Raw genomic sequence first — 26,085 nt, 5'->3', positions numbered from 1 at the left:
GTCACTTGTTCTCAGTGTCTTGAGTACTCGTGCAAGCATGCGTACCTGTGTGTGTGTGTGTGCGCGCATTCCAATTACATGCACTCCACTGTCCTCTCATCTCCTTTTTAATCCCCATTCCCATCAATCCCCCTAATCCACTAATCTGGAATTACCCCTGTGTGGTTGATTTAGACACAGTTATCAGTTTAAAATTGCCTATTAATTTGATTCATCAATTTCTTGCATACAATGTATTTCTAAGGAAACGGTAAGAGTGTTGTGTGATCTTTAATAGCATTGCTTGATAATCAAAAACAGGAAAGTTTCAGATAATAGAAAATGGGTATAATATAATGGAATATTAAATAAAGTTTCTGAACAGTACATATAATACATTCCTTTTTGAAAAAATAAAATGCACGTTTACATACATGTCAATACAGTATAAGACGCTCGCTAAGAATGGTTCTATAGTAGTATTACAGTCAATGAGGTGTGTATGTTTTACTAAATGTTTATTTCTTTTATATTTGAGAAAACATTAAGAGATCTATAAAAAAGTTTAAAGGGAAACAAAATTTTAAACCACTATTTAACAGGTTCTTCAAGTGAGATTATCTTTTTGTTGAACTGTACAAATAATAAAAACTGGTATAAAAAAAGACAGTGATATGAAACAAAGTATTTACAATTTTCCACCTCTTACATTCTGAAGAGTGAACTCACGTTCTAAATAAGAATACACCCAACCCTTTTTCAAAGGTACCCACCCAGTCTTCAAAATATAAGATAAATTGTACTTAAAATTGCATGCTAGATTGGATGTATTAACAAGCAGCATATTATAATAAAACCAGGGTGATTTACGTTTTACCATTTAATTTTGATGTAACAATTTAAATTTCAATTAAACAAAAGTAAAGCACAAGTACATAAATGAACCAGCAACATAAAGTTTAAAGTTTAGGTACACACAGGAAACTGCAATTTAATACTTAATAAGGTATACACACCTATTTACAATTCCTCACTCCCTTACAAGTTCTTCCCTGGATTAATCTAAACCATTCAGGGTTTTCTTCCCCTTAGTGGAAAAAAATTTGTCCTTCTTGGACTGCAATATGGCATTAAGTCAGGAAACCCCATGATTCTCCATACTGTCAATGTCGAGATCATTGCTCACAATTTTAAGCAATGTCCTTGTAAAATCATTTTTTTTCCATAATAAAAATGGAAGTACTGGAGCTGGGAATGTAATCCAGTGGACAGAGGTTCCCCAGCATGCACCTGGGTTTGATAGCACCACAAAACAAACAAAACCAAGATGCACACACATACACCAACATAAATATACTTCTTAAGAAAAGGGATTGAGCTGCACGTGGTGGCTTTAATCCTAGCACTCAGGAGGCAGAAGCAGGCAGGTTTCTGAGTTCAAGGCCAGCCTGGTCTACAGAGAAACCCTGTCTTGAGAAACCCAAAAGGAAAAGAAAGGACATTATTTCCCACTTTGTTCTAGTTGCTAAGATATTCAGAAACAAGTCTGTGACTTCCTGTCTAGAAAGCCGCACCATGGCAAGTGCTTTGTGCAGACGGCATGGAGTACTCTTGCCCTGACCTTCTTTTTCCCCTCCCAGTATAATTTGTTCTATTATCCTTCCTTTTGAAGACAGAAGCATAACTACCTTTTAAAGAAAGCTGACTTGAGAATTAAGTGGCAATGTATATAATGTAGTGTCTGGACCATTCTAGGGGCTAAAACCACTAATTTCACACAACAGATTCTTGACTTTAAAGTCTGGTATGTGTTGTTTGCACAACTGTCTAGTAAGTCTAAAGTTAATAAATTCCAAACTCTTTTTGAAGTAATGAAGATGACCAACAAGTATACAATCATATCAAAGCTGAAATGAAAAATGACGAATGGCATTTTGGTGAAGGGCAAAAGAAATGATCTAACTTGTAAAGAAGAATGACCAAATAATCAGATATCAAAACGTGAATGAAAAATGAAATTATCTCATATAGTGAAAGAAAATTAGTGATCCTAACCCATAATCATTTAAGGCCTCAGTTGTCTGAACTACTATGTAATTACAGCTTACCAATTTGCTTTCTTCATCTAAAAATGAACCATGAAAGATACTTTCTATTTACAAATGGCTCAAGAAATTATTGTCTATTTTTTCAATTTACAACTTATAACAAACTTAACTAAAATTATTTTTCAAGTAAATCCTAAAAGACCTTGAAATATGCTACTGAAAGAATCTAACAGTGAAAGGAAGTGGAGAAGCTAATGTACAAAAAGGGAACAGTCAACTGAACAAGATGTCATATAGAAATAGAAGCAGCTTATACAAAGAAAAGCTTCTGTGTTCTCCTGAGTAATTAAGGTAAGGAAGAAAATGCCATTGTAATTGTGCTGTTATTGATTATAGTTTTAATGTTTCTATACCCTTGAAAATCTACCCCAGTACACAGGAAAACCGCACAGCCATCAGTGTAAAAACTTTATTTATAATTTCTTTCTCCTCAACACAACTTTACAAGATCTGAACTTAATCCACAGTTGTTTTCTTTTCTCTCTTTTCTATTTTTTAAACATCTGCAATTGGTCATGTAAAATGTGAAAAAAAAAAAATACCCCTATTAATCAACTTAAAATCTCAGCTTCCCTTGCCCATTGTTACAGTAAATTTAAGATAAGTCTACAGCATTCACTTACTTTAGCTGGCTCTGATACGGAGGCATACTTTTTTATTTGAGAATCAACACCTAAGGACTTGGCTAATTGAATAGCATTTGAATCATCACTGATAAGTGTCCCAAGAGCCACAAGCAGTCTAAAAGTGGCCTCTAGGTCTTGTACAACTTCCAAGATTGTGCTAATCACTGACAAGCATTGAGCTTTCCCTTCAATGTTATGGTCTTTATGGAAACAAACAGAATAGTTCAAGGTCAATGTAGCCAGAGCAATATGAATGTTCTTATTGCTCCCTGATTTCAGTTCTATTGCATGTGACATCAGTGACTCCCTCCGGGACATCATGAGCTTTTGTCCTGCCTGACTAACAAAGCAATTGCAAAAAGTCCTAAGAGCAAGCAGCTGGTTTGCTGGCTTTCCTTTAGGGTTCAGAAGGTTGGTAAGATGGCTGCTGAACTGATCTCCTTCTTTTTCATTGCAGAAATTCTCATTCACACTGGGATGTTTAATTGATAGTCGAAGAATGTCAAGTGCAGGAAAGACAATATCTATTAAAAAGAAATACTCATTAATGCATATGAAAAATCTAGAAAATTTCTTATGGTTATTATTCAAATTTACTTTATTTTCCCACTACAAAACAATCATTTTTAGGAAATGTGAAAATGTTTTTTATGTTTACATAGACTAGATTTATTGCTATATGCCTCAAAACTGAGTTAACTCTTAGATTGCCTAATAGTCACACAACTAAATATTCAATAATGAGATGAATGAATGCAGTAGGGAGCCTAGCATTAAATATTTGGTAATTAGGCTAAAGAGTTAAAGGGCAATTATTTAGAGAAGAATTTTGGTAGGAGCTTTGAAACTGAGGGCTGTGTAGATGCCATGTGAACATTTACTGAACAATAGTCTTACTGTGAATGTAAGGAAACCTGACAGTATATGCTCCATAATAAAAGGCCAATCATGTATAAAAGATCTTCACACACACTAGAATAAAACAACCCTAATCAACTAAAGTCTAATTATGGCACTCAAAGGAAATACAGTGATAGAACACAATAACCAGTCAAAGCACAGTTAAATATTTAACAAGGTTATTTTGGAGGAAAGAAAAAACCTCCCCCCTCCCCATAAATTGTCATGAACCATACGTCATGGGCTTGAGAGATGCTCAGTGGTTTAGAGTACTTGTTGATCTTGCAGAGGACTCGAGGTAACTTCCAGGACCCACATGGTGACTCATGACCATCCTAACTCCTGTGTCTGGGGATCTGTTGCCCTCTTCTGACCTCCACACTCACCAGGCATACATGTGGTGCACAGACATTTGTGCAGGCACGACTTCCATACACATATAATTAAGAACATTTCCAAAGTTTTGTAAAAATCATGAGAGGATCTTTTGGTTTTCAAAAAAATATGATAATGACACAAAAGGAAGAATAATAGTAGTGCTTTTAACCTGGAGTTAGCAGGCCACAAAGAATTTCTGAAGGGGATAGGAGACACTATGACACAGCTTACAGATTACTGTTTGTATAGGGGTCATAGTAGTATAGGCTGAGAATTTCAAATACTAAATTCTAAAATCTCAAACATTTTAGCACTAAGTACCTATAAGAATTTCTGATTTTGGATTTTCAGGTTATGCATGTTATCAGTAAAGTCAATGGAAATATTTCAAACTCTGAGAGACACCAAATTCTAAAACATTAGCTGGTTCCTAAGTTTCAGTTAAGGAATACCAAATATACACCAATAGATTCTCATAGGCTGTGACTAAAGCAAGGTTATGAATTATAGTGATGTGGCAAAGCCTTTCTGAATAACTGTTCATAATCTCCGTTAGAAATATCCAGGATAACTTTCAGTTAATCTAGAAATATCAGTACTATTGGCAGAAATAAAAGTTTCTGGTTAAAATTTGAAGACTACTTATTTACCTTCAGGCCAGTTGATAGCTTTCCATAAAATATGAAGTTGCTGGGCTGTTGGCTTTTCTGAAGAATTACTACAAACTAGAGACAGTATCTTTTCAAGAAGCACCAAGTCATCTTCAGTTAGCTTCTTGTCTTCAGGCGCAGTTCCATTAAGTTCCTTCAGTTTTCCTAGAATCCAAAACCAGTCTTTCAAAATTCTCTAACTGAACTTAGTCAAACAATAAATAAAAGACATTTTCAGGAAGACTCTCCTGTACAGCAACACTCTTCTCAGCAATTATCCAAGCCCTTAAAATGAGTGCCTGAGCACTTACGTGTAGGTGAAAGAAAGGCAACTGCACTAGTTCTGCTGTTGTCTGAGACCCGCGGATCCTGCTTTGAAGCCGCTCTGAGTTTTTCAAAGCAACAGTAAGTTACACACACACACACACACACACACACACACACACACACACACACACACGTATGTATAAATCATCTCCCGTTTCCCCCAAATTCGTAATAACTTAAGGTATTTATCTATTCTTTTTGTGTGTTGTATGATATGTGTGTGAATGCAGACATACATGTGCATGGTTTGCACGATGACATGGTCAAAAGACAACCTACGGCATCAGTTCTCTCCTTTCACCACACAGACTCCAAGGATCAAACTTACATCATCAAGCTTGTACTTTTTTTTACCTGCTGAGCCATCTCACCAGTTTCAAATTTACAAATCTTCTTTTGTAATTGAAAAAGGTTTTTTGATTTTGTGTGCATTGGTGTTTTGCCTGAATGTATACCTGTGTGAGGGTGTCAGATCCTCTGGAACTGGAGTTACAGACAGTTGTGAGCTGTCATAGGGGTGCTGGGAACTGAACCTGGGTCCTCTGGAAGAGCAGTGAGTGCTCTTAACTGCTGAGCCATCTCTCCAGCCTCCAAATTTGCAAATCTTTAACAATCACAAACGGACACTGGACTATCTCACTTGTATTTGGTACTAGTTTTTAACACTGGCAAATTATTGAAAACAAGATTTAAGGAATGGAGAAAACAAGAAATCAGATCTGTATAAAAATTAACAAATGTTTAAGTGTGTGTATACTTTTTAGTTTAAAATATTGCCTATCAATGCCATTTGTAACAATAATATAAAGAATAATAATGAAAAAAGTATCTGCCTTATGTCTAGGTACAAGTATTATCTCAATTAATTCTCACCATCAGCTTTGTAGCAAAGGAATAAAGTATTTTATAGTCCAAAATTTTTTTTTCCACTTCAATTTGAGAAAAACTAACAGAAAAGCAATCAAAGTAAACAGCATATTTTTTCTCTCTCACCCTCTCTGCTCCCTGGCCCGCGCCCCTTCCCCAGATAGTCTCAATATATAATTCAGGATAGCCCTAAATTTGTCCTCCTCCTGTGTCCTTCTCCTATATGTTACAAACACCTGTAATATCTATTTTTATTCATCACTTAAAAAGCTTTAGGATTTCCATATACAAGATGCAAGGTTCACAATTAAACAGTGGACAATAAACTCTTGACTTTGGAACGGTATGGAAGTCAGATGACATGCAGCCCATTCTCTTTCCTCCATATGGGTTCCAAGAATTGAACTCTGGGTCTCAGGAGTGGCAACAAGCACCTTACACTGACTCTGTCTACAGGACACTTTTTTTTTTAATTGAAAATAGATTTTTTTCAATATATTCTTATTATAAATGTTTCCCCACACCCAACTCTTCCCAGATCCTTCCTACTTTTCTATCCACTCAAATCCACACCCTTTCTCTCTCATTAGGCTACAAACAAGCATCTAAAATAATAATAATAATAATAACAACAACAAACACAACAGGACAAAACAAGCAAAAAGAAGAGAAAGAAAAGCTCAGGAAACATACATAAGAACAGAGATATACACATTCACCAACACAAATACACAAAAACACAAATTCGGAAACCATAATGCATATGCAAAAAACTTGTAAGGTAAAAATAAATAAATAAATAAAAGCCCTGAAAAAGCATTATGAAACAAAGAAACTCCAAAAATACCACCAAGTTCACTTTGTGTAGGACATTTATTTATTTTTAAAGATATGACCTCTAAAGTGGGGTGTGGTAGACCAGGAGTTGGGGATGAGCCTGGGCTACAAAGCAGAAAAGTACTTTAAAGAAACAGAAAAAAATATTATTTTTATTTTTCAGATGCTTTATCCCCCCGCAAAACCCCAGGAGCTTGAGGATGGGACTTACATTTTCCCCAAAAAGGTGTTTTCTATTAAAGTCATGATAAACCATTTTATATTTGCACACAACTTCCTACAATTCATTAAGGCTGAATTACCAGACTGCTGTCAACACAGCTGAATTAACAACCACCTCATTAGAAGTCTCTATTCATTTAGGTAGCCAAATCCTGGCACATGTCACGTGGAGGAAGATTAAGTCTTGAGAGCATCTCTAACGGCCACTGAGTATGTAAGGAAAAACATTAATATAGACTTACCTAATATTTGTGTAGGGTTTGCTTGGTCAAAGGTAAGAGCTTCTTTTTTGGGGAAATAAATATTCACTGTTTTAGATGTAGCTGATCGGTAGGCACTACTTCCTATTTACAGAGAAGAGCATGAAAATTATAAGACATACTAAAATGCAATTTTTCTAATCTTTTTTTAAAAAGATTTATTTATTATGTATACAGCATGTATGCCTGCAGGCCAAAAGAGGGCACCAGATCTCATTACAGATGGCTGTGAGCCACCATATGGTTGCTGGGAATTGAACTCAGGACCTCTGGAAGAGCAATCAGTACTCTTAACCTCTGAGCCATCTCTCCAGCCCCTGATTTTTCTAATCTTATGACTATGTTCTCACAATTACTGAGATATGTAATTACTCAAGGCATGCAATAAAACAGCAAGCCACCTCCAAACCATTCAAACTTTTGAATACCATTTGTACTTATCAATGTAATCATTTCTGGCTCAAGAAATGGAAGCAAAGATTTGGAAAAGGGCGTTCCTATCTCATATTTCCTAATTTTGTTCTTAAGATTCAACCTAACCTATTTAAAAAAGGTTAGAGAACAAGACAAGTATGAAACTTCATTCTCATCTTAATTAGTATTCTGCTAGCTCTTTTCTTACGGTGATATTTCATTTGTACTGAAATGTGATTTTATTTGTATGTTAATAAATAAAGTTGCCTGGGGGTCAGAGCTAATAGCAAGCCATAGCAGAAGCCGGGCAGTGGTGGCGCACACCTTTAATCCCAATCACATGACAGAAAGATCTCTGTGTGTTCAAGGATACAGCCAGCATGGAGATACACACCTTTAATCTCAATACCAACCATAGAAGACCTGGAGGTCTGTAAAGACAGGCAGTGACGAGGATGTCATGTGGTTGAGTTTACAACCAATGAGAAGGCAAAACAGAAAGTCAATAAAAAGACAGATACACAGGAAGTAGGTCTCTTTCTCAGGGGAAGGACAGCAGCAGCAGCAAAGGGTAAGAAAGGGTTTTTAGTATCAGCTCTTTGCTACTACTCTGACCTCTTGGGCTTTTAACTCTGCATTTGGCTCTGTGTTTCTTATTTAATAAGACTGTTACATCTACATCATGTCCTTCATTGCTTATTTCAAATGATACAGTAGTCATCATTTTCTACAACATCTTAATTAAAACTCAGTTATTGGATGACTAATAAAAATGGTCCAACAGCCAGATGTGGTAGTGCACACCTTTAATCCTAGCACTCAAGAGGCAGAGGCTGGCAGGGTTCTTTTAGTTCTAGGCTGGCCTTGTCTACATAGTAAGTTCCAGAACAGCCAGGGTTACATAGAGATGCTGGGACAAACAAAGTTATCACAAATTGAAATTTCAGTAATATTCAGTGGAATAAAATGACTTCAAATTAAAATTTCTTCATTTAAAACTGTCTTTTGTTATTACATATGCTTGTGGACACCACAGCGGACCGTGTCTCAAATTAACAAAACCAAAACCAAAATCCTTTTCAGCACTGGGGAATCAAAGGCAAGGCAGCATGTATTCTATGCAAGAACTTAACAACCAGGCTAAGGCCTAAAAAGTTTCAATGACATTTTTTAAATCTAAAAGAAAAGGAAATTTAAAGTAGCTACCTGTAAATGGATCGACTCCAGACGTGGAGGTGCCCATAACTGCAGAAGAACCTGGCATGTAACGACCAGCACCTACAATGCAGTAATACTCCTAGTGAGCAAAGTACAGATCATAAAGCCTAAGTCACTGCTTCCTTATACTAATGATGTCACCATTAGTCACACTTCAAAATAGCATATATATATGCATGTGTATGTATGTACATATATATACATATATATATATGCTTATACAGAAAAATGCTTATAAGTGTGTTGTTGATTAGGAAGTATCCACTACATTTTCACTAAAAAATAATTCTTGGGATTTATCTTGAGAGGTGGTTCAGCAGTTAAGAACACTGGGCGCTCTTCTAGGGGACCTGGGTTAAATATGATGGTTTATTACCAGCACCCACATGGTGGCTCACAACCATCTATAACTTCAGTTCCAGGGTATCTGATACCCTCTCTGGTTTCTGAGTGCACTGCAGGCACATAATGTATAGACATACATGCAGACAAAACACCCATGACATATAAAACAAAATAATTAAAAAATTTTAAAAAATAATTCTTTTTTAAAAGATTGACTGATTATGTAGACAGTGTTCTGTCTACATGCCAGAAAAGGGCACCAGATCTAATTATAGATGGTTGTGAGCTACCATGTGGTTGCTGGGAATTGAACTCAGAACCTCTGAAAGAGCAGCCAGTGCTCTTAACCTCTGAGCCATCTCTCCAGCCCCCACAAAATAATAAGTCTTTAGTGACAAAATAAACATTAGATGCCTTCTGCATTATAATTATAGAAGTTTAGTGAATTACAAAGCATAAGTAGATTAAAGAGAAAAAATAGCTTCTGGAAATGATGTATGAACCCCTTATTCTAAGGACAAAGAACAAGATTAGCTGCTGGTACATGAATCAATCAGAAAGACTTAAGCAAGAGTCTGGAATGCTCTGAAAACAGTCCAGTCACTTTTCAGGTTGTACTTTTGACAGTGTTACTAAAGACAGAAAGATGAAAAATAAATGTAGAGCGTCAACGGGATTTTGAGATGTTCAGGGCCCTCTATCAGCCTGAGGGAAGAAGGAAGGTAGGTTATGTTCTTTCCTAAATTTACATATCATCTAGATGGTACAAGGAAGGCATCATAGACAGAAAAGGCAAAGCAAAAATGTACATAAGAATAATGATGACACAGTAAGTGGATTTGTTGATTTTAACTGAAAACTGACTAGCATACTAAGCACATGAGTACAGACTCAGTAAGGTTTTAAATGCCATTATAACGCCCAGTATTTTAAAAGAAGGGATGTTGACTAGTTTGTTCAAGGCCTATACTCTCTAAATGACCTCTGTGCCTACCTATTTAATATAACTCAGTCCCACTCTAAATTTACTCCACTTTACAAATAGGAAATCTTACAAACAACAATGAAAAGCACCTCAGAGCACACCATTCCCCAACACCAATAGGAAGTCTTTGGTGAGGAATCATGACATAAGCTCCCCACTATAGTGAGTTATAACTGCTGGGGGTAGAATACTGAAATAAGTAATTTAAACAAGCTCCCCAGATCATTCTAATAAACACTAAAAGTTCAACTACTGCATAAATTAATAAGGATAAGAATTAAAGTGAACCCTAAATTGTAAGTCACATGAAGAACTCTTTTGGCCTCAGCACTACTGGTAAAGTTGGAAGAGCAACAGCAATCCTAGCTAATATATGCTGATGGCCTAAATGCACTCCTGATAGTTTGCAAAGCACTTTCTATGTAATTTGTCACTTTATTTTCACATCTCCATATGGTAGGGTTGCCATTTTGTTCTTGTTTTTGTTTCTTTCTTTTTTTAAAAAAAAAGATTTATTTATTATGTATACAGTGCTCTGTCTGCACATATCCCTGCAAGCCAGAAGAGGGCACCAGATCTCATTACAGATGGTTGTGAGCCACCATGTGGTTGCTGGGAATTGAACTCAGGACCTTTGGAAGAACAAGCAGTGCTCTTAACCTCTGAGCCATCTCTTCAGCCCTTGTTTTTGTTTCTTAAGGCAGGGTCTTTTTACTATGATGCTCAGGTTGTCCTCAACTATCGATACCTACCTCAATGTCCTAAGTGCTGGGAAATGTGCACCTTCATGCATAATTTTGTTATCTATTTCTTGTATGTGTGGAGTTCAATGATCCTAATGATAGCTTAATTCTCTGAGATACTTAATAGGCTACTTTGTATGCCTACATGCTTGATGCATCTTGAGTGACTGACACCATGCTCCGACATGCTGTGGGATGTTCTGTATGGCAAATGTGTTGCTAATTAGTCAATAAATAAAACACTGATTGGCCGTTGGCTAGGCAGGAAGTGTAGGCGGGGCAAGGAGGAGAATAAAGCTGGGAAGTGGAAGGCTGAGTCAGAGAGACACTGCCAGCCGCCACGATGAGAAACAGCATGTGAAGATGCCGGTAAGCCACGAGCCATGTGGCAAGGTATAGATTTATAAAAATGGATTAATTTAAGCTGAAAGAACAGTTAGCAAGAAGCCTGCCATGGCCATACAGTTTGAAACCAATACAAGTCTCTGTGTTTACTTGGTCGGGTCTGACGGCTGTGGGACTGGCAGGTGAGAGAGATTTGCCCTGACTGTGGGCCAGGCAGGAAAACTTAAGCTACACGGACATCTCCTGGTTATGATGGTCCCATAAGCACTCTTGATTTTCTTAGTATTTGTTTAAGCTTGGTATGTTTATTCCATTTCAGAAAAAAAAAAAAAAAGGCCATGAAAAAGATTATGGAACTCTGTTGGATAAGTTTCAGGGTATCAATGTTCTTAAAACTACCTGTAAAGAAAAAGTCGCCGGGCGGTGGTGGCGCACACCTTTAATCCCAGCACTCCAGAGGCAGAAGCAGGCGGATCTCTGTGAGTTCGAGGCCAGCCTGATCTACAGAGTGAGTTCCAGGAAAGGCGCAAAGCTACACAGAGAAACCCTATCTCGAAAAACCAAAAAAAAAGGTCATCATTTATACATTCTTTGGATCCTTATTACCATTTAAAATCAAATCATGTACTCAAAGAATTCCTTAACAGACAACATACTGCCAAAGCACATAGCTTGGGAGTTGGCTGTCAGTGCACAAGGTGCAACCACTTGCATCTGGGTGATCCTTCTATTCATTAGAGAAAGGAATCTCATTGAGAGAAATTCAGAGTTTCATGATGCTGACCTACAGTTAGAGTGAAACAATCTGTAGCTGAAAAAGGGTCGTAGGTTTACATTTCCATAGCTCAGAGTGCTGAGTTTGGAAGGTCACTGGATTCCATTAAAGGTCATGATTCTCCTCCAAACTGGGTCTATTGTTCATGAATTCTACCTCAAGATCTAACAATAGTGTTTAAAAAATACATTGATGCACTCTGAACTTTCAATACTTTCTTCAATAGCATTAAAGTCTAACTCTGTCAATGTTTTTCCAGTATTGCTGACTCAACTGAAGCTTGCCTATCTCAGGAAGTAAACGCATCCTGAAAACCTCTAATGATACTTCAAGGAGACCATTAATAACTTAGATTAGGAACATTAATCCTGGATAGCTGGGAAGAATGCCTCCTTCCAGGACTAGTCAAAACCTGCATGAGAGATCTTGATTGCACTGCTCCATCCAATACCAAGGACTCACATGGCTTATGATAGTGTCTTGCCAACGATAACACTGGTGCTGTACCTTGGTTAGAGGATTCTCCTACTATCTAATTTCACAGATTAAGTAACTTGCCAGTTTCTCACAGAAGTATATGATAGAGCTAGGGTTGGAACTATGGTCATCTTACATTAAACCCTCTATTTCTAACTACTCTGCTCTCCTTGTAGGAGAACCACTGGAGAAAACAATGTTCTGGTAACATGTTCTTTAAAATCATGAGAAAATCTACATCCTGCAGGAAAAAGCAGAAGTTAGAAGTTAAAGATCTATCAAAACCGAAAATACAGGTAAGGGAACTAACTATTATTGGATCATATCTCCAAAATGTAAAACCATATATAATACAAAATGCTGTACATATGGAGCCAAGATTATGGTAATAAAAACTGCATCCCACCTGTGAAAGGATCTGCTGTCTGCACTGTGTTGGAAGGTCCTGAAGTGCCTGGAACATAGCGACCACCACCTATTCATGCAAAACAATGGAGAAGCTTAAGAACATGGAAACTGTGATTCATAAACAGCACGGTATTTATGTTAAAAGAAGCCAAGCTTGGAAAAAAGAAAAAGATCAAAGCTGTCACATGACAAAATGATAGACATTATAGTCAAATATCTTACTGCTGTACAGAAATTAAAATTTCAGTGGTTCTCCAGGTATAGTTCCTTTTCTTTTTAAATTTTATGTATATGCCACATGCAAAGGAAAAATTAATTTTCTCCAATGTAGTCTCACTGGGGATATTAACTATGCTTCAGGGCAGGCCCTATGCCTAGTAGTAAATGGTCAACACAAAACAAACTCAATTATACTTGTGTATTTTTGTAGACTTTTTTGTCTTATATTGCTTTGGACTTTTTTTTTTTGGTCTTAGGTTTGTATATTATGGTTCCCGATTTTGTGTTTTTATGGGTTTTGGTATGTGTGTGAATTCTTGTGGGTTTTGTTTGCCTATTTGTATTCTAAAGACAGAAAGAAAAGGCATGGAGTTGTGTTGAGTATATATTTCATGAAAATAATTTTGATCAGAATATATTTCATGAAAAAAAAAATTTGTGTATGGGTTTTTTTGTTTGTTTGTTTTGCCTGTATGTATGTCTGTGGACCATGTGTTTATGCCTAGGTCCTCTGGTGCATCAGAGGAAGGTATCAGAACCCCTGGAACTGGAGTTACGACAGTTGTGAGCTGTCATGTGGGTGCTGGTACCAGAACCTGTGTCTTCTACAAGAGCTGTCTCTCCAGCTCCTAAGTATGCCTTTTTGAAATTTTAGCCCCAGTCAGATGGTGGTGGCGCATGCCTTTAATCCCAGCACAAGGGAGGCAGAGGCAGGCAGATCTCTGTGAGTTTGAGGCCAGCCTGGTCTACAGAGCAAGATCCAGGACAGGCATCAAAACTACACAAAGAAACCCTGTCTCGAAAAACCAAAAAAAGAAGTTTTAGCCCCAGCACATTAATGTGGAGATAACTGATATAATAATAAATTGTAGGTGGTGTCTGACCCAACGATATACACATGGAAGTCCTATCCTTGTTCCTGTACAGATTTACTAGGATTCCTGTGGTTGCTATTGCATGAAAACCATAGGCATTAAATATTAATCTCTTGGAAAAGTCCTAGGTTGCTTAGCTCACATGTCACACAGTGCACTCAGTGCTGAGAATCTAGCAGGAAACAGAACTGTAACTTCTGACACTTCTAACTGAAAGAAAAAAAATGCTGCAGGGGATGAGAGCTACAAAGGAAACATTTTCACTGACATGTGCACAAGTGTGGTTATGTGAAATGTTTTTTTAGTACAAACACAAACACACACACACACACACACACACACACCCCTACAGGCACACATAAAAATACAACTGATAAAGTTAGAATCTTAGAAAAACAAAATAAGCCGAGTAGCTGTTAATATCCCAGACAGAGCCAAGTGCTTAGTTTTACAGGACTACAATGTGTTCGTTGTTGTGTCCTGCAGTCTAAAACAACGAAAACATCCAGGCACTAAGTATGCAGTCTCCCCCACCTTTCTCTTTGTGCTAAATGCTAGGATTTGGAGAGTTAAGCCATTTATACTAAAAATTATTATGAAAACTTCGATTATGTTAGTTCGACTATATAAACAGGCAACGGGATCTTACACTAGGATGGAGAAGAGAATGTAAAGAACATGTAGTGCTTGTGAGGAAGAAGGGCAGATCTACCGTAAGAATTTGAAAGAAGAAGGGGACGTGGGATTTTTACAAAACAACAGGCGCTGGCACATGAGAAACAAGGGTAAGAAATGGGAACAGGAGACCTCAGAAAAATGCCTAGCCAGAATGTGCAAGGCCTTCCCTGAGTTAATCCCCACTACAACACATGCAGGCACACACATACATGTATCCCCAAAGGAAGACATTAACTGTAAATATCTATTTTAAAATTTTACTTAGAAGAAGCCTTGTCCAAAGAGGAGACAAGACATTCTGCTTCCTCTATACCTCAATTTTCTGGATTAATATTTATAGTAATACTTCCTGGATTATAATTTATATGCCAGCAATAACTCCTAATCCCATTAATGTCATTTTTATTACAGACAACATATTAAATTACAGGTAATGGAATACAAATCACATGATCAAATTCTGCCCTAGAGTTCATGTACATCTATCTAATTTAGCCTCATATGAAAACAGAATTTCTGTTTACTTTACCATTGTGGTGGTTTGAAAGAGAATAGCCCCCAACGGCTCACGCATTTGAATACTTGGTCCCCAGTTGGTGGAACTGTTTGGGAAGGATTGGGGGGTATGGCCATGTTAAGGTGTGTCACTTGGGACAGGCTCTAAGGTTTCAAAAAGCCATGCAGTTTCCAGTTAATTCTCTGCCTTGTGGTTGTGTCTTATGATGTGAACTCTCAGATACCGCTACACCATCTGCCTGCTGCCATTACTCTCCACCATGATGATCATAGATTTTAATCGTGAAACTGTAAGTCCCAAATAAACACTTTCTTTTCTAAGCTGCCTTGGTCATGATGTCTTATCACAGCAATAGGAAAGTAACTAAGACAGCCATAATATACATTTAAAACAAAAAACAAAACAACAACAACAAAAAAAAAAACCAGAGCAGCCAGGCATGGTGGCGCATGCCTTTAATCCCAGCACTTTCAAGGCAGAGGTAGACAGATCTCTGAGTTCAATGTTAGCTTCGTCTACAGAGTGAGTTCCAGGAGAGCTAGGGCTACACAAAGAAACCCCATCTCAAAACAAAATAACACAATAACAAAAACCAACCAAAGTAACCAGCCCTGGTAAAGTGGTTCAGAGAGTAATGGCGCCTGCTGGCAAGCCTGATAACCTGAGTTTGATCCCTGGGAACCACCTGGGGGGAGAGAACCAACTTCTGTAAGTTGTCCTCTGACCTCCACACGTGTTATGGCACATGCATGTACACACACACACACACACACACACACACACACACAAAACTTTTTAATGTATTGTTAATTATGTGTAGACCTGTGTATAATGGGGCTATGTGCATGTGTACTGCGCCTGAAGAGTCTGGAAGAGGGTGTTAGTTTCTCTGGAGTTGGAGTTATAGGCAGTTGTGAGCCTTCTCTTGTAGGTGCTAGAAATCAAACTTGAGACTTCTGCAAGAGCAGTAAGCATTCCTAACCGCTGAGCCATCTTTCCAGCCCCACAAAGCTGTATTCTGAAAGACAGTAGTTTTATAAATGTTTCTGTAAAATATAAACCTGGTGTATACTTTGAGGCTTATCAATTAGAATGTGAAGTAAAAACCTATCTTAGTCTTTATTTAAAAAGAGCTAAATATAATCATTATAAGATAAGAAAAACTAACAAGGGCTGGGTTATACTCAGTGGTAAGACTATGTACTTGCACACGCATAAGACATTGGTTAATATCTCCACTAAAACAAAACAAATAACCCCGGGCACATACACAACCCAACCCTAATACTAATGTTAGTACACAAGACTTAATACAAGTCCAAACGCACCTGTAAACGGGTCTGAAAAACTGGTATTTCCAAGTCCCAACATTTGACCTTTTGTGTTATCAATAATAAATTTAGCCACCTGATCCAAAAACATGGGATTCAAATCATTCTTCTGCAAGAAGTTGTATGCAGCTAGCCACGGATCCTCGCTGACATTATATGGCAATTTATATGATGGTCCACCTTCATTGACATCGATTGAAAAAACATAATCAAATTCCTATAATGAAAACAGATAACAAAAGATAATTTACTTGTTCAATTATGTTAAAGACATATATAACATAATACAGATGTTATGTGTTTTTTATTCTAATCATTTAGACTTTAAAACTTTCTCAAAAATGTAATGGTAAAACTTTCTATTTGGCAGATAAGGAGCCAAAGTGTGCATGTGTTACAAAATTAGTATTTCATTAGGAGTGGGGCAGGTGATAGCTGAGATGGGAAACAAATTATAGCTACTTATTAGTTCTAGATCCAAAAAGGGGGTTCCCAAATGGTTGATCTCAAGGTCAAAATGTTTGGCTGTTAGGGTGCCCTATTCACCAAGACATACTGGCACATAAGCACAGCCCGATTGTCCCTCATGTTTAACAGAGACAGGCATTAAGCATTAGATGAAAGAAACTCCTAATACAAACTGACTGGAAACAGTTTTGTATGGGAAATTCTAAAAGATAATTTGTCATATGCAGTTTCCTCAACACGGAAAGACTTTAAATAGATATATATTTAAAATATTTTAATTATATATATCTTAATGTGTGTGTGTGTGTGTGTGTGTATATATATATATATATATATTTTGGTTTTTCGAGACAGGGTTTCTCTGTGTAGTTTTGTGCCTTTCCTGGAACTCACTTGGTAGCCCAGGCTGGCCTCAAACTCACAGAGATCCGCCTGGCTCTGCCTCCCGAGTACTGGGATTAAAGGCATGCGCCACCACCGCCCGGCAATGTGTATATTAAATCTACTTTAAGACAAGATAATTTTCTTACAATAATGTACTTTCAAATGTCAAAATAGTGAAAAATTTCTATTAGCAGAGAAAACTTCTACTATTCTGTGTAGTTTAAATAATTAGAAAGCAGAAGTAGACATACTTTCCCTTCATATAAAACTTTTCCAGATGTTTGCTGATTAGCACCAGATGAGCCAACAACATCACCAATTTTTATCCACCTCCCGTCACTAACACTCCACTGATAGGCTTCAACTCTCTCTCCATCTCTGATTAGACGAGTCTGTCCTTCTCTAGTACCTTAAAACAAATATTTTAAGAATCAAAGGTTGATTGGCAGAGTAAAATCCAAAAACAGTTAGACAAATTTTAACATGTTTTTTATGGATGCTTCCAAGTTCAAACAATAAAACAAGCAAGAAGAACATGGCTTCTCTTATCAGTTAGGTGTAATAGTAAATAAAAATCCTCAAGTATCAGTATCTGGCATTGAGAACAAATGAAACATTAGCAAAACATGTTCCCTTATTACTACTGGTATTCCAAAAGGCAAGTGGTATCTCCCCACCCCCCCACCCCCGCCCACCCACAGGGTTTCTATGTTTCACCTTGGCTGTCCTGGGCTCACTATGTAGGCCAGGCCGGGCTTGAACTCACAGAGATCCACCTGCCTCTGCCTCCCAATTGCTGGGATTAAAGGTATGCACCACCATTGCCTGAACTACAATTACTCTCTAATAGTTACCTGGTTCATTCAGATGTTCCCTTCCAGGAAGCTGCTCTGCATTAATGTCCCCTAAGTCCCCAGTTTTGGAATCGATAGTTGCCTGAGAGAGCTCTCTCTCAAAAGCCTTGATTTCCTCAGCACTTGCTGTTCGATCCTCTGACTCTGTAAACACTCTAATAATACCATCACTACAAGAAAAGCAAACTAATTTAAGTTACTGACAGTTTATGAACATTCTCTCATGTGAATAAGGCGAAAATTATCTGTATGCATGAATATGAAAAATATCACTGTGTATTGTCAAGAAGTATGCTGACTAAACATACATTACTATTTCATCTATTTAAAGAAGTTGCTGGCAAAGGAGAGAGAAATACACTTAAGTATAATTTTCAATTTTTTAAAAAATGCCAGTGACTGAACCCATCAGAACCTTGATTCCATTACGATGGTGCTCTACCACTGAGTTATATCCCAGCATTTGGTTGTTTTGAGACAGGTATTCATACATAGCCAAGGCCAGCCTTAACTGTATGATTTTCTCACTCAGCCTCTCAAATGCTGGGATTACAGGTAAGTGTCACTATGGCCAGCACAATATTGAATTCTATGCTAAATATTTACTGTAACAATTTAGAAATACAGTAATTGCTTTTAAAAATCACTATTACACAGGCAACATATACTATCAAAAAGGGTTGGCTGGGCATTGTGACATAGACTTATAATTATAGCCTAGGTTTCAGAGCAAGACCCTGTCTTAAAAACAAACAAAACAAAAACAAGCAATCAAAACAGCACCACACACATACACACACCAAACAAACAAACCAAAAACCAAACAAACAAATAAAAATTCCCCAAAACAAAAAGGGTTACTGGGTCAGTTTACTTTATAAAACAATCAAAGATCCAACCTAGGCTTATCATATAGCAGGTACTCAAAATGCTCAAATAACCTCAAAGAAAAATACAGCTTCATGATTGGCTAAAGAATAGTTCTCAACCTATAGTCTCAAGAACATATTTTAGTCTTATGACTACATTTTGTCAATTTTAATAAAGTGGGGGAGTCACACTATCTAGTTTAAAGTGTATTAATTCTACTGAATTCTATAGAATACTTTATTCCTTAACTTTCTACTAATGTCAGTTTCACTTTCTTGGCTGGTTCATTTTCCTGTCAGCAAGCTTCGTGAAATATTCTATGTCAACCAATGAATCCCTGGCCCAACCAAAAATAAAAGAGGTCTGCTAAATCTGCACTCAGAGCTGTCACCTTTTCCCTCTTGCTCTCAATGTCATTAGTCTTTTCTTGTGTCAAGTACTCCTTCATTTCCTTTATTTTTTGCCCTATAATTTTCTACTAAAATGTAACAGCAACAACAGTGTAGTGCCATGTTTTAGAACGAATCCAAATGCTCTTCTACCTTTCCATTCTTCAACCTCTCACACACTTAGGACACTGATACTAAGCTTCCTCCAAAACCTTTTCTATCTCCCTGAATTCTGACATCTGGACTCCTGTGTGCTTTTTAACCTACTGACCTTTCTACATCCAGATTATTTCATAGGATTCATTGCTCATCTTCTGTCCCTCTTCTCTATTTCCTCCCCTAAGGAAAGTTTTGTGTCCATCTTTAGGCTCAGTTCTTATACTAGGACTCCATCTGACTACTTAGGACCCACTGGCAGTATGGCAAGACACAACTCAGATTCAACAAGTCTTAAGCCAAAGTATTACCTTCTTTACGAACCAAATTAATTCTCCTACTTGTCTATTTTTATTAATGGAGATTACCATATACTATAGTTTGAAGCTTTATCCTTTTCCTCTGAATTTTCTCATTCATGTATTCATTAGTATTGTGAGGTCAGTTTATAACCACACACTCCTAGTATAATTCATTTCTAGTTTGCTTTCCTTTCCAATGTTACCTCTAGTTGAACCCAATCTGTATAATTCATAAATTTCACTTAAATCTGATCATGTCTTGCTCAAGAGCTACAATCTTTTACCCTAAGCACCAAAAGGACCTAGTTTGAATCTCAGCCACAGGTAAGCTGCACCATACCTACCAGTCGCTATACCCAGAACCTTAATCCTTGAGTATTTCCCTCATCTTCTAAACGTACAACATTCACTCCATAAATGGAAGTTGTGTTATCTCTCTTGTCAAAATTTCTAATTTCTTTTCTTATTCAACTTTCAAAATCCAATTAAACTTCTTGGGAAAGTTTTCCCATACAGATCTCTACTTTCTCCAGCTTCTTTGGCATTTGGTGTTTTCACTATACAATTTATAATGTAATACCAAACCACAAAGTAAGTACCAGTTCTTGAAAAGTTGTTATTATTGATGTTCACTTAGTAACAAAATGTGCAAACAATCCTTCCAGTTCACCTGAAATTTCTATGGTTTACCTCTGTACACTCAAGTACCTACCAACCACCTAGACACAAAAAATTTATTGACTGACTAGAATATAAATACCTCGCACCAACCACAATGTCACCATTATCCAGAACACAGCAGCACCATATAGACTGAGCTGGAAGTCGAATTGTTTGGGCACATTCACCATGTTTCCATATTCTCAGAGATCTGTCTTCTGCTGTTGTCACAAAATCTAAAATTAATGAAAACAGAAGAAAAAATTTGTTTGGATAAAATTGAGTATATTTATAAGCAATGTTTTTCTATGTATGCGTAATGACTAATTTAAAATTAATTTTAGATTTTGTAACTTGTTACAAACTCAAAATCATGTTTTTATTTGTTTCACATTTTACACTCTATTCTTTGGACCAATCAGTTATACAAAGTCTCCTCAGACACTCAAAGGCTTTTTATAATAGTCATCTACTCTGAATTAATATGAAGGTAGTCACAGAAATTTCTCAAAAATGGAATGTAATAGCAAAAATTTAAATACATAGCATAACATAATCTTACCTCTACAATTTGGAAAGACAGATATACTATAAATGTAATTTGTATGTCCATAAAACACTTCAAGACACTCGCCAGTAATCTGCCACCTTCTGATACTAGCATCGTTTGCACAGGAAAGAAATTCTGTTTCACTCAAAATTGCCAAACCTCTTACACAGTCTTCGTGCCCTGGATTTAAAAAAAAAAATACAAACCAATAAAATGCACTGCTTGGTTAGAAGCACTGCGCAGTTTATTAACCCCATAAAACTTGTAAGTGAATAGTAAAATCTAACTTTTCAAGTCACAGAAACTTTATTTTCTCCTGTAGAAAGTGGTCTGGTAATCAGGCCATTTAGCATTGTTTATCCCCAGTCTTAGGAAGTTATTTTATATTTTTTCTATCTTCTTCAAATGATTTCCGAAACCCTCAAGAAATTGTAGACCAGGCTTGACCAAAGAGATATACATGACTCTGACTCCCAAGTGCTGTGATTAAAGGCACGTACCACCACAACTTTAACCTTTAAGGAATAAAGAGGAAAAACAATAAAAACTCACACCCAAATATTAATGGCCTACGGTAAATAAATAAACAGTGTGACACTCTTGTTAGACAGCAGAGAGGCTGATGATGTTGTTCAGCAGGAGCATGTGTTAAAGTACAAGGGATTGGGTTCAAATCCCCAAAGCTGAAAGTCCATAAATAAGCAAGTAATCAGACAATGGATGCCTCACTGTATCAAAGAGCTAGAGTTTAACTCCATACCAAAGTTACATGCATTACAATATACACAAAATCACACTCACCCAAATGGTCCCAATTATATTGAGTTTTTTAAATTACCATTTTTCAGCTTCTAAACTTTAGAGGAAAAAACAATAAAACAATTGAGCAGGTAAGAAGTACATTATGTATTATAAAAGTTGTTAACACTGACATTACCTGAAAAAGTCCTCTCACACCTTCCAGCCTTCCACAGTTTAATAGTCTTGTCTGCTGATCCAGTTAACATCAATCCCTGTTCAGGTAAAATCTTTACTGCCCATACTGCAGCTGTATGACCCTAGGAGTAAAACAGGTATCAACTTAAGATGCCACAGAATCTTCAATATTCATTTATTATCTAAAATATTCACACAGAAACGATACCTGTAATGTCATCATGCATTTGTCATTCAGCCAGACTTTTGCAGTGGTGTCCCATGAGCCACTAAGCAATGTCCCAAATTTTCCAGATGAAAGACTACAAACTAAGGGGGAAAAGTGATTAGTTAGTGTATTCTCATGTGAACAAATGCTCAACCTGGCAAGCTTCGAAACTATTATAATTTTTAGTAAATTTGTGAAGTGACAGTTTCTTAGTCAATAAAATTCTATTCAGTGGAGCTGAGGGAACACAGTGATCAAGATTAAAAGCTTTGGTGCCAGAATGTCTAGGGACAAGGCCTCGCTGAGCCATTTATAAGCTCTGTGGCCACAAGGGCAATACAGAGAGTCCCACAAAATCACACTCACCCAAATGGTCCCAATTATATTGAGTTTTTTAAATTACCATTTGTTTTTTGTTTGTTTGTTTTAATTCTTATTTCCATTTATGCGTATGTGTATACGCCTGTATGAGTCTATGTCATGTGTGACCAGAAGAGGGTACTGGATACCTTGGGAACTGGAGCTACAGGCTGTTGTGAGCTACTCAACCTTCATGGGTATTAGGTAGGAACTGGCAAATGGACCTTGTCAGGGTCAGAATTCAAAGCAAGAAAAAGATATTGAGTCAATTTTTGTTTGTTTTAAGTGTAATAATGATAATACGGTTATTTCTTCCTTTTAGGGGAAAAAAGTTGGGGCTGGGGAGAAGGCTCAGTGGGTAAAGGGCTTGCCCTACAAGCACAAGGACCCATGTTCAAGCTGCAAAGCCCATTAAAAATGCCAAGGGCTACTGCCGGGCAGCGGTGATGCACACTTTTAATCCCAGCACTCAGGAGGTAGAGGCAGGTGGATCTCTGTGAGTTCCAGGCCAGCCTGGTCTAGAAGTGGATTCCAGGACAGCCAGAACTGTTACACAGAGAAACTCTGTCTCAAAAACAAAACAAAACAAAACAACAACAACAAAATGCCAAGGTAGGACAGGGGTATGATATGCTTAGAATTCTAGTGCTGGGGAGGTGAAAACCGGCAGATCCTTCGGGCTATCTGGCCAGGCAGCTTAGTGGACTTGGCAAGCCTCAGGCTACTGAGAGTCCTTTTCTCAAAACTAAAAAGGTGAGGGTAGATAGCTCTATGAGAGGAGATACTTATAGGCCTGATCATCTTAGTTCCATCATTGGATCCCACAAGATGGCAGAAGAAAACTAACTGCCAAGTGTTATCCTCTGAACTCCTTACATGTGTTGTAGCATGCATCTACAAAAATACTACTAAAATAACTTTATGCAGCCCTGGCTAGCCTCAAACTTGGAGATCCACCTGCTTCTACCTTCCAAGTGCTAGGATTAAAGGATGTACGACAGTAAATTAAAAAAAGGGGGGGGCGGGGGGGACAGCACTTAAGGAATGACATCCAAGGTTGTTCCTTGTCATTGTCTCCCCACCCCCACAGACACTCACATACACGCAATCACTGTTTGGGGTAGGGGAAATCCGCAAATTAATGCACATTAATACTTGTTTTTTACAACCCACAAAAGCCAAACAATTTTATCTTTTTAAGTGACAGGGGAATTAAAACTGCACATACATTTCAAGTGTCCATAAATAAAGATGTTTCATTGGACTTGGTTGCATAAGCCTATAATTCCAGCTATCCAGGAGGCTAACGCAGGAAGATGACAAGCTGATGGCCTTGCTACACGCACAATAAGTTCAAGAGGACCTTGGACAATTTATAAGATAGATCAGGGCTAAACAATTACTTATCATGTGAGAAGCCCTAAAGTTTTATTGAAAAACAGACAGTCTGATTCATGCTTTTGTGTGAGTTGAGTTATAATAGTCATAGAGCTTGAAAAGCCGAAAACATTTAATAACTAATCCTTTACAGAAAAATTCTGTGAAGTTACATACTGAAATACTTATAGAAAAAAAATCAAGACTTTAGCTGGGCGGTGGTGGCGCACGCCTTTAATCCCAGCACTTGGGAGGCAGAGCCAGGTGGATCTCTGTGAGTTCGAGGCTAGCCTGGGCTACAAGGTGAGTTCCAGGAAAAGGCGCAAAGCTACACAGAGAAACCCTGTCTCGAAAAACCAAAAAAAAAAAAAAAAAAAAAAAAAAAAAAAAATCAAGACTTTGATTTTAAAATAATACCATGGTAGAAGAAGAAAATTAAATAATATAAGCCAATGATAATCCTTAAAGCTATGGAAACTCATGGAGGGGATTTTTATACTATTTACTCCTGGGTACACGTATTTATTTAGTAACTCACGATAAAATACTAAGTCTATAATTTGTAAACATTTAAAACTTTCCATAACAAAAACAACTTTAAAATCTATATCATTCTACATTTAAAATATGCACAAAGATCTTCACATTCTTTACAGGAATTAAGTGTTTATACATCATGTCCCAACTTTCTACATATACTGTATAAAATAAGGGGCTGGAGAGACGGCTTGTCATTAGTGCACAGGCTCTTGCAGGGGTCCTGAGTTCAGCTCCCAACACCTATCTGGTGGCTCACAACCCCCTCTAGCCCAGTACCCAGGTGTCTGTGCACAAACACACATACTTCATTACAAATAATAAAAGAAATTTTTTGTTTTGGTTTGGTTTTTCAAAACAGGGTTTCTCTGTGTAGCTCTGGCTGTCCTGGAACTCACTCTGTAGACGAGGCTGGCCTCGAACTTAAGAGAGATCCGCCTGCCTCTGCCTCCTGAGTGCTGGAATTAAAGGTGTGTGCCACAATGTCCGGCTATAAAAATAAATCTTAAAAAATGAAATAAAATAAAAATAAGTACACATAACCACACTGGTTTTGCACATTGTTTTATAACAAAGAGCTGTGATATTTCAAAGTATTTTCCTTTTAAAAATTATACCAGATCCCTAAACACATTGTTCCCAGTCTTTGCTTTGCTGTATTAATAGACAGTCAACCAGACAGAAAAAAACAAAAACCCTTTGTTAAGTAAATAACTTCTTTATACAAAATAGTAGAAAACAAAAATTATAAGGTATATTAATATCACAGTTTCTTCCTTTTATAACTCAATACTTTACTTTTCATATTTATATAGGCTTGAGTAGTATAGCTCAGTGGTAGGTAGAGGCTTCCTAGTATGCATGAAAACTGTCTGATCCCTAGTACCAAAAGGAAAAATATTTGAATATACCAATCTTTAAATCTGCAAGTAAATTTATAACAGAATATTTACATAGCTAAGATGGTCCAAAAAGGTTTCCAGCAACAAACACAGACAAAAACATGAGGAAAGAAGGCAGGTGGGTTGTAATTCAGTCTTCAAATACACAAATACATCATGCTATGCTTACCAGTGTCTTTGTGACCCTTTAAAATATAAAGTGGCATCGGACTTTCCAGCGAGAAAATGCATATATTGTGGTCATTTCCTCCAGTGGCAATTAGTCCATGAGGATATATGTCACTTGAGGGTATGATGCACACACAAGACACAAAATTAGAATGGCCGCTCATACAATGCATTTCCGTAAAGCCCCTGTTAGGACTAGAAAGACAGGATCATTAATAGATATACATTTGCCCCCTCCTGGCTTACCTTAAGACATAACACATAAAAATATTCATTACCACTCAGTGTACAGGCTGAACTTTAAGAATACATACCATTCAAAGAACCTATTGTTTTTAATCAAACATTAAACAGCTTTGTTGCATAACTAGAGGATTATATCAGATTGGGAAAAATTGTGTTTTCTCAGTTAGAGTACACTAGTTAAGAGGAAAAGCAAGAAAAGAAAAGACAGGAGATGAATATTCTAAGTGGACTTTT

The 26,085-nt window shown here is 37.2% G+C and overlaps 1 protein-coding gene across 1 annotated transcript in view; it reads right to left on the bottom strand.

Moving 5' to 3' along the window:
* Window positions 1–254: 254 nt before the first annotated feature.
* Window positions 255–26,085, bottom strand: part of Plaa (phospholipase A2 activating protein) — a 37,158-nt gene continuing 11,327 nt past the window's right edge. Inside the window, exons 2-14 of the mRNA XM_052715600.1 lie at window positions 25,607–25,800; window positions 22,262–22,362; window positions 22,055–22,175; window positions 21,130–21,297; window positions 20,668–20,803; window positions 18,191–18,360; window positions 17,588–17,745; window positions 16,482–16,701; window positions 12,863–12,931; window positions 8,775–8,846; window positions 7,137–7,238; window positions 4,642–4,806; window positions 255–3,237 (exon numbers count right to left, since the gene is read on the bottom strand). Coding sequence (XP_052571560.1) covers window positions 2,672–3,237; window positions 4,642–4,806; window positions 7,137–7,238; window positions 8,775–8,846; window positions 12,863–12,931; window positions 16,482–16,701; window positions 17,588–17,745; window positions 18,191–18,360; window positions 20,668–20,803; window positions 21,130–21,297; window positions 22,055–22,175; window positions 22,262–22,362; window positions 25,607–25,800 — 2,242 coding nt within the window. The 3' untranslated portion in view covers window positions 255–2,671. The remainder of the gene's footprint in view (window positions 3,238–4,641; window positions 4,807–7,136; window positions 7,239–8,774; window positions 8,847–12,862; window positions 12,932–16,481; window positions 16,702–17,587; window positions 17,746–18,190; window positions 18,361–20,667; window positions 20,804–21,129; window positions 21,298–22,054; window positions 22,176–22,261; window positions 22,363–25,606; window positions 25,801–26,085) is intronic.

This window comes from Peromyscus californicus, unplaced genomic scaffold (assembly GCF_007827085.1).
Source record: "Peromyscus californicus insignis strain IS unplaced genomic scaffold, ASM782708v3 Scaffold_5__1_contigs__length_169319896, whole genome shotgun sequence".
NCBI classification, from domain to species: domain Eukaryota; kingdom Metazoa; phylum Chordata; class Mammalia; order Rodentia; family Cricetidae; genus Peromyscus; species Peromyscus californicus.
Note: the sequence above shows the minus strand (reverse complement) of the source record. Positions and strands in the feature narration are given on the sequence as shown.